Here is a 15,605-nt window from a genome sequence, read left to right as displayed (position 1 = left end):
TTTTCTCCAGTGTTTAGAGGTTTGATTTTCTCCATGATTTTACATTTATTTTCAGGTTATTAAAAAAAAATCAAAGAGCAAAGTAACCAGCAGCAGTCTTGTTAAGCAGCTTCCTTCTGCCTTGTTCTTGGGCTAAAATCCTGGGAATGGAGCAAGTATTTACTCTCCTTCCCTCAGGGTTTCCTGGTCTTGTACCCCGTTAATATTCCTTTCTACACCTGGTGTGTACATTTTATCAGCTTTTGGAATGTGTGTATAGGAATGTGTGTATAGGACAACTCACATAGGTAAAAGGATGAAATCCTGGTAAGGGTTTCATGTCAGTGTATCTTTATAAATCCTTGGTGAGGTTTGTATCAGTTAATAGACCAAACAGGTAATGATCCATAGTTCATCTTGCACCTTTTAGATTCAGCAGAAGGGGTGACCTCGGGGCACCCTCTTGCTTCCTTCTTCAAAAAGAAAGAAAATAACTATTTCTTCTGAAGTTCATTGATACCATGAAGAAAATACTGCATGTACTTTGAAGAGTGTGTGTGCAAGGTTTCACTCAGCAGCCTCAGCTACAGGTGACAGGTGTGCATGAGCTGATGGTGGATTAGTGTCCTCACCCACCAATTTGAAGTGCAGCCCTAATCACTTGGGGGGGTAACAAGGATAGCACAGAGCCTTTGCAAACAGCTACACAGCCTGTTGTATTCCAGAAGTGTGTCAGGCCAGCCTACACAATTGTGACAAGCACGGCATAAATGTGAGTGTTTTGCACTGTCTAATCGCTACGTGCTCATTCCTTGTAAGTCCTGCTAAATATTCCCAATCCTATGACTGCTGGGTTGTACCAAAAGCCTCTGGGAAGGCTTGCTGCTTTCAAATACAGGAAGGTAACTTTTGAATCAGAGGCAAATGCAATTCATATTATCTCAGCCACACTTGGCATATGTTCCCAAGCCTAGAGATGCAGCGTGGCTCGCTAGGGATCACTGGAGCGCCTGGAAAGCCAGCCAGAGGAGATCCTAGCAGGCTGAGTGCTTGCAGAAATGAGTGCCTTGGAAGAGGAATACATATTGTTTCCATGTGAGTTTTATACCAGTGCAGTACATGAGCCAAAGCACAAACCATCTGCATATCCTGCTGCCCTTGGGCATGCCTTGCATTAGGACCGGAGGGATGTGGAACATATTTAGAGATGCAAAGCCATTACTCCTCCCATATGGTTTATTGAGGATCTCAGTTTCCAAAGCATGAGTAGCAGTGAGGCCCATTATTCTTTCCAGCATGCAAAAGGCACAAGAAAGTCATCAATGTGATTCTGTGCAAAGTATCCCTAAGAAAACACACAGCGAGGAAATGACAGAAAAGAGCCCCGGATGGAGGAAAGCCAAAGCGCCTTCAGCAAAGTGCTGAAAAGTTCTGAAAATTGTTGTACTTTTTCAGAGTCCACATATGCTCAGTTGGTGAAAGATGCTTTGCAAATCCATGAAGGAAAACTCAAGAGACGGAGCCAAAAGGCTTAAAACAATCTCCTTCATGTGCCAAAATTCAGGATGGAAGTCAAAATGATTTATCTCAAGAAAAAAGTGCAGCAGTTAGACATTAAATTCCTTAAAATAAAAATCCCACCAAAATCAGACATAGAAAGTGGATACATTCTAAGAGCAGCTCAATAAAAAATATTCCTTTTAAAGAAAATAATTTTAAAAATGGATACTTGAAGAACGGAAATCCACCTTGACTGTGACCAGCTACTGCATCCTGCTCCCGGGAAAGCCTCCAAGCACGACAACACAACGCCTTCTAGAAGAAAGTCCCCACTACCTGCATGTGTGAAATGTGGCCGGTGAACAGTTTGGAAACACAAACGTAGAGGACCAAGTATCCAAGTCCCATTAGTCAACTTGGGTGTCAGGAAGCTTCCTGGGATTCCTGTCTCTCCCACTGGAGCCGATTGGTGCTGGAGGCGGCGTTCCTTCCCAGTGGGCACATGAACCCCTGAGCCTCTCACTGGAGTTGAATACTTAAACCTAAAAAAGGCATTTACAAGTTGACGCTTTTTGTTGTTTTTGTTTTTGTTGTTGTCTTATTTCCTTGAATATAGGTTTCTACTTCTAGACTATGGAATGTTACATTAAACAATATAATTATTCATTACCTTGCTTCAAATTTCATTACAGTTACTGAGGCTTCATCATAATTTCACACAGCACAGAGACATCAAACTAAACACCAAGCAGTCAGCACTAGATGTATTTTTTCTTTAAGTACCAATAAGCAAAATATCCCATTCCCCCCAGAGATCCCATCAGGAAGGAGGCTCCAAGGAAGGAGGGAGGTTTCCGCTTGACCAGCCTGAAGGCATTGGGTACCACTGCAGAGAGGAGCGTGGTGTGTATGTCTCCCAAAACTTTCCTGAAGGCAAAGCGTTTCTGTATCCTCTCAAAGAAGGACTGTAGGTTAGGTCTGCTGCCATCTTCCCAGTATTTCTTAGAGAGTCCCAGAAACTTGAGGCGGTGTAGAGTGGCTCCTAGCAAGACATCAGCCAAAGTAAAGACACATCCACAGAGCCAAAGTTCACACTTCTGCCCTGGAAAGAGAGGAGACAGAGCAGGTAAGACAAGAATCCCTTGGGTGGGCACCTAAAGCCTTGGTCAAAAGGTCCATGAAGGCAAAACATTTGTATTAGATCTAGGATGTTTTTCCCAGCTTTTTGATGGGCCAAGAGATCAGACCCCATGTTCCAGGCCATGGGATAGTGGGTATGTGGGTTTGCAAAGCTGGGAATATGAGATGGTAACTACTATGAAAAGCACTATCTGCAAAATGGCTCTGCTGCCTCTCCCCCGAGTCAAGAGCAGCAGGAGATGACATCATCTTGTACCCAGGAGGTCTCTGGAAAAGAGCCTCTGGTGCCCTCCTTGAAGGAAGATGCAGTGTTGGTGCTGGGAGAGAGCAGGAGTGTTTGCCCTTGGCTGCACCGGGAGCTGTTTCAGGAGTGTCACGTCAACTTGTCCTATTTTAGGGATGCGAGAAATCCTCAGGAATCAAAACCATTTGCTGGCTGGCCTGGCTGCTCTCCCTGTGTGCTGTTGGGGAGGTTCTGCCTTTTTTCTTTCTCCTGCACTATGGATCCTGCTCCACAGCACCAAAATTGGCAGCACATCTGTGCCAAGAGCCAGGCTTTTGGGAGAGGCAGAGCTTGATGTGTTTGGGGCATGAAGAAAGACATCAAGCAGTTGATGGCCCCTGATAATGGGTGAATCTGGAAATAACCTCACCAGAGAGACATCCAGAAATAAAACAAGCTGCTGTTAGGCTGGAAAAAGCGCTCTCAGGCCAGGATTGTTATGCACTCCTCCAGTGCTCTTTCAAAACTGAGGAGCAGGGCTAAGTTGGAGCTGAGGAAGGTGCAGGTAAGGAAGAACAACAGAAGGGACACAAAACTCACCCAGTCTCAGACCCCAGCTTTGTTTCAAATTCTTAATTTTGGGGTTCTTCCACTGTCCTGTGGCTATTATATCACGAAAGGGGAGAGAGGCCCCTGTATTGCACCCCAGTACAGGCACTGGTGCTTCAGGGCTGCCTGCAGGGCCAGGCCAGGCCAATTATGGGAAATTAGCAGCCCTCATTTGTAAGCTACTTGGCAGCCTGCCTAATCCTGCTGGAGGCAGTGCCCGAGTGGACAGATTGCCTGTGCCTAATTAGTCAATAAATGTTTTCGGTGACTAATGAATTGTGGGGGTACTGTAGCCAGAGTCTTTTGGGTGCACAGGGACCTTGCAGGTACTGCAGCTCAGAGGTGAGGGAAGCAGGGCTGAAAGTGCTGCCTGACTCCCAAACACTGCTGCAGGTGAAGGATAAAGTATATGTGAGGATGGTGACTTTGGGAGCATGTCCCTCCTGGCTCGGACTTACTCTCACTACTGAGATCTGGACCCGGCTGTGGGGTCCCCCAGCCCCTTGCACCCCTTCCCAGCACTGGGGTGGGGCAGAAGCCCAGACAAAAGCAACTCATCCCCTTCGCATCCACAGCAGCCCCAGCTTTGATCAGCCTGTCCCAGCTGAATGGGGTACTTGGGCAGGGGTCTCCCAGTGCTCCTGCAGCATCTCCCACCCCCCTTCTGCCTGCCCTGCCCTGCCTGCATCGCCGGCAGCCTGGGCTGCGTGGGAGGAGAGCTGCTGCACTGCAGCTCCTGGGACGTTGCCAAAGGGCTGGTGCTTGTGCCTGCTGCTGAGATCCTGGCCTGGCTCTGGGCATGCATGGCAGGGGACTTTGGGGTCCTGGAGCAGAGGGCAGGAGCAGCACACAAGGATGGAAGGCAGCGGCAGCAGCAGCCACCCCTCTGCTCCAGGGACCTGGGATGTCCTCTGAGGACACCTCATTAGGCTGAATTCTGCTGAGCTGTCCCAGTCCTTGGATCAGTTAATGAGGGTGTTGGAGGAAATTAGGGCAACACAGGGTGCTGCTGTGAACACATCAGGGCTCTCAGCAAATCCCCAGCCAGGTGTCCTGCAGGGCCCAACCTTGGCACCTCCGAGGGCCCTTCAGTGCGGCCCTAGCATGACGCATGGCTCCCCATGGCCCAGCCTGTCCCTGAGGGCATGGGCTGTCCCCTGATTAACCGTGTCTGGGCTCTGTTCTGGATCTGCCACCGTGGCACTGGCAGCCCTTTCGGGGCTGGAATTTTGAGCCCTGCCAGCAGTGGGGACGTGAGGAGGATGGCATCATCCTGAGGTGACAGCAGGACAAGCACTGCCCAGCTGTGGCCATGCACCCCTGACTGCCAGGGCACTGGGGCAGCTCTCGGCAGGCCCCCAGCACTGTGTATTTGATGTCAGGGATGGCTGGTGTCACTCTCTCCCCCCGCTGGTGTGTGACGCAGGTTCTGTAAAGGCTCCCACCGCTCCAGGGCTCCTAATCTTCCTTGGTTTCCCTGCCCATGCTCCACTGGGATGTGCCACAGCCCTGTGGCCAAAAGGGGCTTGGCTGCAGCACATGTTCCCAGCCCTGCACTTTCAGCAGCCTGAGCTCCTCATGGTGTGAGTGCCTGGGGCCAGACTGATCTTTCCTAAACCAGACAGAGCATCTGTGGCTCTCAGCCCCTGCCTAAGGCAGAGGGGGCCTGCCACCACTGTGTCATGATTTTGGAGCTCCCACAGATTACCAATGAGGACAGGGGTCCTGCTATCTCCTGTGGCAAGCAGTGCAGGAGTGGTTTGCCAGAAGTTAGTAAGGTTAGTAAGCGTGTTTAATTGCATGGCTGCAAGGACATCAGTGCACCCAAAACCAGAAGAGACCAGAGGTAACCCCAGACCCATGGGGGATGTTCATCAGTTATAAAGCCATCATCTGTTCCTGGTGTTGCAACTCAGCCTCACGTGAAAAAAACCCCATAAACACAGGCCAGTGCCTACCTTGGTACTCCAGTTTCCTCTTCTCCAGCTCGGCCTCAATCTGGTCTAGCACCATCCCCAGTTCTCCAAGAATCTTCTTCAAGTAGTTCACATTGTCGTGCTCCAGGATCTTGGCCTAGGTGGAGAGCAGGGTTAGGATGGGGAATGGATGGATGCAGGGACAAAAGACATCTGGTACCCATGGCAGGTTCATGGGTCATGTCCCCCCTCCACCAGTGTGGCTTTGATCCACTCACCATGAGCTTCTTCTGCTTGGAGAGGTAGGGTTCGGATAGCTGTGGCTCCTCTTCATGATCCAACTTCATCAGATCCGTGCTGGCATTTGCTAAATGTCCTGGAGGGAGAGATAGAAGGGCTGGGGGGCTGTGTTTGGCAGGGATCAGGATGACCTTGGATCTGATAGCAAAGCACCTCACCCAGCATTCAAAATATCACTGTAGCATCAAGAAAAACACCCCACAGATCTAAAATGGGACAAATTCACAGCTTGCTGCTGTTATGCTGCCATACAGGAAGGTGGCTGGGGCATTGCACTGTCTGAGGGCATGTGGCTCTGTCAGCCTTCCCATCCCCTCACAGGGAAGTGCTGGCTGCGAGTTATGGCAGATCCCCCTCCTTGGCCTTTGTGAGTCCCAGCTCTGCAGGTTTCAAGGAAAGTTTCAGCTCTTTGTTTCCTTTGCTGAATTCATATTAGACCTACTGGAAGATCTGTTTGTTGCTTACTGTTTTAAGAACACCCCTGAGCTTCCCCTTAACTTGACTCCTGCAGCTCCATTTCCAGCAGGTTCATCCTTTGGGATGTCCAAGCTGGCTGCCCACATTGGGTGTGCACTCAGAGCAGTGCAGCAGAGGATGTTCCCTCCTGAGTGAAGCTGTCCCATCCTGGTTCAGTGTCCAGGGATGCAATTCCGTGGCAAGGAGCCCATCATGAGCAGGTGAGAGACACTCACCCTCCTCCCTCCCTGGTTATGGGAAGGAAGGGAAGGGCTTTATGCAAGGGAGTTAATGAAGGGAAAGGAGCAGAGTAAAAGGAAGAAAGAAATATGAGAGGCAGAGTAACACCTTAGAGATGACATAAATTACCCGAAGCTGAGCTAAAGTCTTCCTGCCAGGGACCATCTGTCTTTCCCTTCTTGTGCCCTCCAACGAGGACTTGGCTCTGCTGATGTGCTGGTGCAGAAGGTGTCAGAGCTGTCCAGGGAGGCAGCCAGCAGCAGGTTGTGCTGTGCCATAAAATGGTGAAACTCCCTATTTTATACCCCAAGCCTTCAAACTTGTGTTTCCTAAAGCTGCCAACCAGCTCTCCTGGGGCTGCAGCTCAGATGGCAACCTGAATATCATTTTGGTTTCATTCCATTGTTCCCTTGGGAGTGCCTGGCCCTCAGTTCACCCTTTCCCTGGGACACAACTGCATGGATTCTCCTCAGCACCCACTGCAATGGAGCAGCTGAGTCATTGCCTGGGTGCAGATGTGCTGGGGAAGAAGGGCACCATCAGCCCATGGACCTGCTCATAGCCCATCTGTTGGCTTGGGAAAAATGCTACCAGTGAGTTTTGGACAAGGAGATAAGTTCAGGGATCTCAGCAGAATATTCGGGAGGTGATGTGAGGCAGACCAGGCCTGAGGCCATTGTAGCAGCACCCTTTGGGGATGGGACAAGCTCTGCCCTGTGTCTGAGGGTGAAGGTGATACTTGATGACAGGGGGAAAGCTGTCTGTGACAGGTGCCAGCAGAAGCAGGGCAGACCATGAGCCTCACCTTGGGAATTGCCTATTTCTCTGTGTGTGTCAGTACATCCCATCATAGGGAACTATCTCAGACTCAGGCAATGGAAGGGATAGGGGTGGGAACAGTGTTCTCTATGGGTGCTGCTTGGGGCAGGAGTCTAAAGGAAGGGTGAGATGTGGGACATGCCAATACCCTCCTGACAAGGTCGCTTCTCTGGCAAAGAAGTCTCTCCAGGAGCAATCCTTGCCATGGAGTTATATTAAGCATCGTCAATGTTTTATGAGGGCTTGAAGGTCAGGTACACAGACTTATGCCGATTCATCCACTGCCTGCAACTCAGTCTGGCTGTACTCTCCCGCCTTTGCCCTTAGAGCTAATGGAGGGAGAGGGGCAAATTCTTGTGCCCCAAAAAGAGCTGGGGAGAAGCGTCCATGGCCCACAGGAGCACAGACACTCCCCGAGTCAGGAAGCCTCTACAGGACATCTGCAGCTCTCAGGCGAGCTGTGCTTTGCCATTTCCCAGCTCTGCCCCTGCCTGCGTTGGTGGAAAGGGGAGATGAGCAGGAGCAGTGTGTCTGGCTGGGCAGTGGAGTCAAACCGAGCCTAAGGGAGCTGGGGAGCCCTGGGCAGCTCTGCTGGAAAGGCAACTTACTGCGGATCTCAGTGGTGGCGTACTTTGGGATCATGGAGTCAGTGGTGAGCTCAGGGTGCAGGATGCAGCCGTGAGTGTAGGCATCCATGGGCAGCGAGTCCAGCAGCTCCCGATACTGCAGCACCCGGGAGTGCAGCAGGCTGCCCGGCTCGGGGATCAGCTGGGTGACGTTTTCTGCGAGGACAAAGGGAAAGCTGTCAGTGGGAGCTGGGGGTGCTCAGGCAGTTAGCGGCTTTGGGCACCAGTGTGAAATCCTGCCTGGGATACCTCCCAGCAGGGCTGGCTGAGGTGGTGTGTTCACTCAGATCTGTAGCCCAGCTCTGCTCTCTCCCCATTGTCCATCCCAGCCAGAAGCACATTCAGCCCGTGGCCGGAGATGGGCAAACCCATAAGACCACAGGGAAGGGTACAGATGTCACTACCCAGGCCCAGAGTCCCCATGTACTCAGGAGTCAGTGTAGCAAGCCCTGAGTCTCTGCAGCCCCTGAATTTGTACACTGTGATTTCACATCTCTTAGAACAAGAGCTGAATCTTTCTGTTCTGGAGAAAAGAGCTAAAAGATGGGTATTTGAGTTTGGGATGTCGTGAGCAACACATCCTTTACACCCGTGGCAATGAGGTACCTCATTCTCTTGGGGTTCCTTGTAAATCCCAAAATGAGCAATTAGGGAGTACATGTTCAAAGGAGCCTGGTGCATCTTCCCTCCATGCTCAGCCAATGTCTCAGCTGCAGGAGCACCCCTCACCCCAGACAGTTCTGCTCCTCCCCACCTTGTTGGGTTTTATTCACTTTTCATGGATGACAGTTTGCATTGTGCTCTTTTTATTACACTTTCAGTTCCAAATACATGGCAGATGACACCATAGGAAGCAAAATGTTGTTCTTGTTTCCCCAATGTCCATTTTTTTATGGGATCATAAATGTTTATGGTGTTTGCAGAGAGCAGTTCACAGGTAGTGAGTAAATCTAGCACCAGGACTCAGTGACTCTGTTACCCACATGCCACCTACAGTGCAGGGCTCTCCATGTGCCAGTGTCTCCATCTGAGTCAGGGCACATTGGCAGAAGGACTTTGGCAGATGTGACCAATGCAGCCCCTTATTTCAGGGTCTGAAATGACAGCTCTGCTCTGCCCACCCTGCTACCAGCAGGCACAGTAATGCCCACCTGGCAGGGATGTAATTCTCACCTTCCCATTGTCATGCTTGCCGGTGCCCATGGATAGATGGGAACCATGGAAATTTTGGCAGCTCCTGTTTGCAAACATCCTCGTATCTCTGTTCCAGACTTTCTCTGCTGGAGGGCTCCATAGAGCTGTTCCTAACACCAGGCATCAGTGCCACTGTCCCCTGAACGAGGGGAGGTTTCAGCAGCTCCTCCCTGCCCATGGGCTGCTCCCTGTCTGCACTGCCAGGACTCCAGGTCTCCAAACAGGGATTTTCCATCCGAGAAAAGAGACTGGATGAATGAAATAATAATAACTGACCTACAGCCTGTGTGCTCCTTCCATAAGGCTCCTGGCCAGCACCTGACAGGCTGGGGCTGAGGCTGGAAAGCAGCACATCCAGAGTGACTGCCCCACCAGCAGGAAGTAGGAGTGACCACAATGAAATTGTGGCATGCTGGCTGCTGGCCTGCGTCCTTCAGCATGTCCCAGGGAGATTTTCCAGTAGGATGGTGATCGACTTGTATTTGCATGCCACGGTAGACCTGCTCTATGGGCTGCTGTTGCATATAGTCAGTGAGAGATGGGCTGCGCAAGGGGGTGCAGGCCCTGGAGGAGCCCCTTGCCCGGGGGGAATAACGCGCTGGTCTACTTATCGGTGGTTTCTGGGCACTGCTAGACAGTGCCCTAGTCAGAAGCACCCTTAAAAGTGGCTTATTGGCACTATTTACTGCTATTTTAGGGAAAGGAAAACACTTACCACACCACCCTTTACTGATAGTTGACTCACAGTGAGTGTAAGCAGCTGAAAAGATCATGCTTCCAGTCCAGAGGAAAACATACCTCAGTAAATACACCTTGTCAAGGCCTTTTCAAGCTCTACACATTTCCGCAACGTGGGTGATTCCCCCTCAGATTAATGCTGTGGCATCCTGATAATGCTTTTGCCAGCTGCATTGCTGGGCAATGGGTCAGAGAAGAGCATAGAGCAGGGAGTGAAGCTCTGAGCCCTCTTCCCTGGAGATTCCCCTCTCCATTTCTCACCAAAAAGGTAAGAAACTGCACCTGCCTGGAAAATCTCAACGTCAGGAGTTTCCCAGCACTCAGGCAGCTCTGTGTCCCCCTCCTGCTGGGGACAGCCTGTTGTCACATATGCCGGACCACCTGCCCTTCGCACAGACCAGGTGAAGCTGTTCAGGGACTGCAGCCCTGTGGATCAACACTCCCTGGTGCCTCTCAGTCCTGGGACTGCCGCTGGATAGGAAAGCAGCTGCCATTCCCTAGGACCTGCTGCCAGTGTGTGATGTTCCTGACAGACCCCATTCCTGCTGCCCCCACCAGAGAGGGAGCTGTGTGCCTCCCCTGAGCAGCAGCACAGTGGCAGGGCCAGGAGAGGACAGCAGCTGAGCTGGCAAGGCGCCCTTACTTCGGGAGCTATTTTGAGATGTTTTTGATGTCTCTGTTGCAAGGGGGATGCATGCCGGAGCAAACATTGTGATGGCACAGCCTGAGCTCCTTGCTCAGCTTTGAAGCCTCCCTGGTGGGTGTCCCAGCCTGCCAGTCCCCAGGTTTGGGGAAAAGAGGGTAAAGGGGTGCAAAATGCCAAGGAGAGGCTGCTCGCCACAGGAGCTGAGCAAACAGCTGACTTTGAGCTCTGTCTCCGCATCTTGGTGAGCCGGGCTCAGCTGCCCGCTGCCTGCAGCCCTGCTCCAGGGGGAATACAAGCTTCCTTCTCCTGGCTGTCCCTTCCTCTGGGTTTGTGTCACATCATCGTCCCATGGTCCCCAGCACCACTGCCTGTGTTTTAAAGAGACTGGTTTCTCTGAGGCACAGCAGCACCAGGGACAGCAGGGTCCCCTGCCCATGGCCCAGGGATCTTTGAGGAAGGGTACAGGGGCAGCAGCACCTGGTTTAAACCCACGTTCTCTCAGCAGGGCCCCTTAGGGTTGTTTTTATACAATTACCCAAGGCCAAAGTACAAATGTGGACAAAGCCAGAAATGCTTCCACAGGCCATGCCCCAGCATTGCCTCTGGTGAGATGCCACCATACACCATGGGGACTGAGGAAAATGGTCTGTTTTGGGGTGTGACTTCCAAAGCAGAAAAGGGAAATCCAGTTACCCCACCCCTGAGCACCACTTTCACAGGATATTTGGGGATTTCTGCTGGAAAACCTTCAATTTCATTGGACAATATAGAAGTTTGTGGTGAGATGGTAGCTTTCTGCTCTTCTGCAGTAAAGAAGAAACTTTAAAGGAAAAAGTGGGTGTGTCTGGCAAACAGCATCTGGACTATACCAGAGTTCCCTCTGAGACACTGCCCACCCCTCCATTACCTCCCGTGAAGTTCTTCTCCATGTAGTCGATGATCTGGTTGTAGTCACTGATGATGTTGTCCCTGTGGATGATGACGGGCACCTCCTCCCCCAGGTTGAGCCGCATGAACCAGGGCTCCTTGTGCTCCATCAGGGGCATGCTGACATCCCGCTCCTCGCAGGGCAGCCCCTTCTCTGCGATCACCAGCCGCACCTGGGGCGAGATGCCAGGCAGAAAGAGCTCAACCCCACGTACTGAGCTGGCCCCCAAAACCCTCAGAGCAAACCAGTCCCAACACCACCCCATTGCACTCCCAGACCCTCCCCTACAGCTTAAGCACAACGATGAGCCAGGACACGTGCTCATCCTGCAGGAAGCCAAGCAGCTGTTGGCATGGGACAGCTGCAAAATCCAGGCAGCCAAGAAAGGATTTGCTTTGCCAGCAAGGAGGAGATACCCAAACCTATCCTATATTTTCGGGATCACTGACCATCCTCCCTCTGGTTGCTGGTAGCCTATGTGACAGGCAGAGGGGCTGGAGGGCTGAGCGCCAATCCCTCAGTAGCTCCCCAGATGTGAGTGAATGAGTGATGCTGCTGTGGATCCCAGCACATAACTGAGGAAGAAAAGAAGGAGGAAGAGGAGGAAGCAGAGGCTGCAGCAATGTTATCCCTCACACTAGCACCCAATGGGTCCTGCTGCCTGGCTGAAGGAGACCTGGATGCTGATTCAGGAATGTCCTACTCTCAGGAGTGGACTCTGGCTTTGCCAGCACATTTTGAGCGGGTAGAAGGCTCTATTTTGAGGGGAATTTCAAGCAGGCCATGTAGTATGGCACAGCATTCTTCCTCCTCCTTCTCCTTCTCCATCATCTACAGACTTTGCACCTCTTGTGCCAAATCCACTGCCTCCCTCTATCCCTGACAATGACCTCCTCCAGCCTCGGGCCAGCCAGCAGCATTGCTAGAGTGGCATCCACCCATCTCCTGAGTGGGAGGGCTGAGTCGAGCCTTGTGAAGGGGCAGGAGGAGGCAGGAGCAGGGCTGGATGCAGGACACCATCCCCATCCCCATCCCAGTTGCTGGCCCTCAACGCTGATCCTGCTGCTTTGCTCTGTGCATGAGACAATGTTGAATATGCACTCAGGGATGGCATTTTAGGCTTCTGGGTTATAAAATCTGACTATTATGAACTAAGTAAGTCAAACACACAAAAAGAAAAAGCCTTCAGGGGATGTGAGAAAGCCACAATTTACAGAACCACTGAATGAGAGAAAAGCACTTGTTTTCACCCAACTAGTAGCAGCTAAAAATACAACTTAACATATATAAGCATTTCTATGAGTACTTCAGAGTTCCTGGGGGATTAGTCATTAATTATTCACAAGCTGGCAAGTTAATTTTTTCTTTTAAAGTCAAACAAGGTCTGGGTCCCTAAACTGCAAATTGCTCATGGCCTTTTCCTCCCAGCTCATAAATAAACCTTGGCCAGGACCACCCAGGGTATCCAGCCCCAAGCTCTTTGTGCTTCCCTGTTCTTTTATCAGGAGCTGAGGCTGAAGGCCTGAAGGAGGCAGGGGTCAGGAGTGAGGCAGTGCAGGCTCCCGGGTACTCCAGTGCCTGAGGGCAAGGCGAGTCCCTGTCACTGCCTGGAGGAGGGGACCCAGACTGGGGAGATGAAACATTCATGAACCCTCCAGGTAGTCCCCACAGCACCAAGATATGGCTGGCATCTTAAGCAAAACTCCAAAAATCCCTTTGCAGACAAGGCCAGGTCCTGGTGGGGCTCAGAATCCCTCCCACACTCTGCTCACAGAGCATGGTTCTGAGCAGCTCCCGGGGCAGAGCAGGGAAAAGTTTTTGCCTGTAGCTGACTCCAAGAAAAATCCTTGTGCATGGGGGTCCTGTAGAGGCCCTGCTGCTTCCCATTCTTTGATGTCTGTCACACCAGCTTGTGCCCCTCCTCCTTAGAGCAAGTGCTCTTTCCTTGCAAGTGACCTCAAAAGCAAAGCCTGACACGGTGCAGAGACCAGGTGACAGCAGGTGCAGTGCCTCCAGGTGCCCCCTGCCCTGCCCTGTGCCCTGCCCTGTGCCCTTTGTCCAGCCCTGCCCTGTGTTCAGCTCTGTCCCCTGCCACACAGAATTAGGCCAATTATAGGAAACCCAGCACAAGAAGTACCTCAGCCACTGCCTCCCCTCTGTCGGTGACCAAATGAGCAAGACAAAAAATGACAACAAAACCAAGACGAAAAATAACAACAAGCCCAACATGAGATGGGGAGCCAGGCACAAGAATCCCTTTCCAGTGCGGATCCGAAGCCCATCAGTCCCTGCTGCCAGCGGTGGCGGGGCCGACTCTGTGCACCCACCCTGCTGCATTGGGCATCCTCCCTGCTTTGTGCCTGCTCGCAGGAACGGGCACCTCTGTCCCCGCCTGCCCGCCAGGCTGTGGGGTCCAGGAGGTCCTTGCACTGGGGAACTTGGTGTTCCCCCACCCGTCTGAATAGCCCATTCTCCACAGAGTCTTAATAGTATGGGAATTATGGGGGGTTTGGGACCGGGGAGAAGACTGGGTTTGCCATACAGCTGCTACGCTGCAAAATGAGCATTTACTATTGTCTGGAAAACGGGATTTTTTGCTGGGGCACCCCGGGAATAGAATTTCCAGGGCACTGCTGCAGTGTCAGGGGTGAATCATCGCTGCGTGCCGGGGTCCGGGAGTCTCTCCCTGGCACGGGGCTGGCCGGGGGCTGCCTCCCCTCTCCAGCAGCAGCAGGGTGGTGGTCCCAGGGCCCGGCTCAGCCTTTGTCTGCGCTCCCGGCCACGCCAGTGTGAGCCTGGGAGCAAGCACAAAGCCGAGGCGGCTCCCGGTGCAAGACGTGATCCCAAAATAAAGGCAGGATGTGGCCGAGCTCCCCTGTCCCCATCCCAATCCCCCTCCATCCCTATCCCCATTCCCATCCCTGTCCCCAGGAAGGTGCTGTTAAAAGGTACAAAGAACTGCCCGGCCGCACGCTGCCAGCCCCAGGGCTGAGCCCCTCGCTCTTCCCCGCGAGCATCCATCCTCCCGAGGCAAGGGGATGTCCTGGAGACTGGAGGTGATTCTTGGCCGGGAACGCGGCCGAGCGATTGTTGTTCATTACCTTTTGTGAGCTGAAGGACTGGGTCCAGTGGTACAAAACCAATCTGTCCTGGGATTTGAGAGCGGGGTCCGTCGGGTCCTGATTTTCCTCCCCCTCCGTGGATTTCCCCGCGTTGTTCTCCAGCGCCGAGATGGGCCACCAGCTGCAGTTGGTGGGAGTAACGTTATTGGGAGTCGCCATGACAGCCTGCGAGCGAGCGGGAGAGGGACGAGGAGCGAGCGGCGCTAGCCCAGCATCACATGGGCTCCTCCAGCAGCATCACTCCCGGGGCAGCTCCATCTCCCCGGCCGGGGCGGGCAGCGCGGGGCGGTGGGCGCCGGGGTCACAGCACAGGATGGTGGCAGCGCCGGCGGTGCCGTGGGTGGACTCGCAGCCCGTCCCCGCTCGTGGCGGGGCTCCCACGGAAACGTGCAGGCATCGCTTCAGTACAGGAGTCACAGCCGAGGCTCCTGCTGCCTGCCCGCCTGCCTGCCAGCTCGGCAATCCGGGGCAGCTCCAACCCCTGCGGCTCCTTAAGAACATTTTTCAGCAGAGAAGGTTTTTCTTTGGACCGCTGTAGATATGGTGGATGTGTAATAAATAGCCACAGTGATGGATACCGGCTTTAAAATGCCTAGAAGGTGTCCTGCCTGCCTTGCAACCTTCACGGAAAGAAGCAGCAATGGCTCTTTAAAGGTATTCAGTGATTTTTGGAGAGCACAGATTAATTTTTGCCTAACACATGCTATGCAGCCTGAACTGGGGTAGAGCCCAGGAGCCCTTCTCTGTACCAGAGCCCTGGGGTGCCTGCCCAGACTGGACCACTGTCCTGTGCCAAAGTAGGCACAGCTGGGGGTCACTTCCAGAATTAGCACGGTGTGTCGCAATTCCAAACCAGCCAGGAGACTGGGAGAGCACTGGGGCTTCTGGAACTGCTGCTCTCTAAGTCCTGTGAGCATCACTCAGAGGTCCGCAGGTAAAGATAGATAGGTACCTGACCCCTTTCTGGATACAGCAACCTGGACATCTGGACCTGTGCTTTATGACACTTGGCTTTGTCATGCTCCATTTCCAGCAATGTGGCAGCCTGGAGATAATTTCCCACACTTGGATCTGTTGCCAGTGCTGGGGGACAAAGACAGCCCAGTTATGGGGGTTGTAAGGGCAGGTTCTGGAGAGGACTGGGGAGAGAGTTCTGCAGGCACTGGGAG

At 52.6% G+C, this 15,605-nt stretch overlaps 1 protein-coding gene across 1 annotated transcript; it reads right to left on the bottom strand.

Annotated features, from left to right (window-relative positions):
• Nucleotides 1-1,208: 1,208 nt before the first annotated feature.
• Nucleotides 1,209-14,824, bottom strand: GDAP1L1 (ganglioside induced differentiation associated protein 1 like 1). Its single transcript, XM_071572704.1, has 6 exons — nucleotides 14,416-14,824; nucleotides 11,294-11,486; nucleotides 7,791-7,964; nucleotides 5,646-5,743; nucleotides 5,410-5,524; nucleotides 1,209-2,581 (listed from the first exon to the last, which is right to left on the bottom strand). The coding sequence occupies exons 1-6, from the start codon at nucleotides 14,593-14,595 to the stop codon at nucleotides 2,238-2,240; spliced, it is 1,104 nt and encodes a 367-aa protein (XP_071428805.1). The 5' UTR covers nucleotides 14,596-14,824; the 3' UTR covers nucleotides 1,209-2,237.
• Nucleotides 14,825-15,605: the final 781 nt, after the last annotated feature.

This window comes from Pithys albifrons, chromosome 18 (assembly GCF_047495875.1).
Source record: "Pithys albifrons albifrons isolate INPA30051 chromosome 18, PitAlb_v1, whole genome shotgun sequence".
In the NCBI taxonomy this organism is placed as follows: Eukaryota; Metazoa; Chordata; class Aves; order Passeriformes; family Thamnophilidae; genus Pithys; species Pithys albifrons.
The sequence above is the reverse complement of the archived record's forward strand: the minus strand, read 5'-3'. Positions and strand labels throughout refer to the sequence as shown.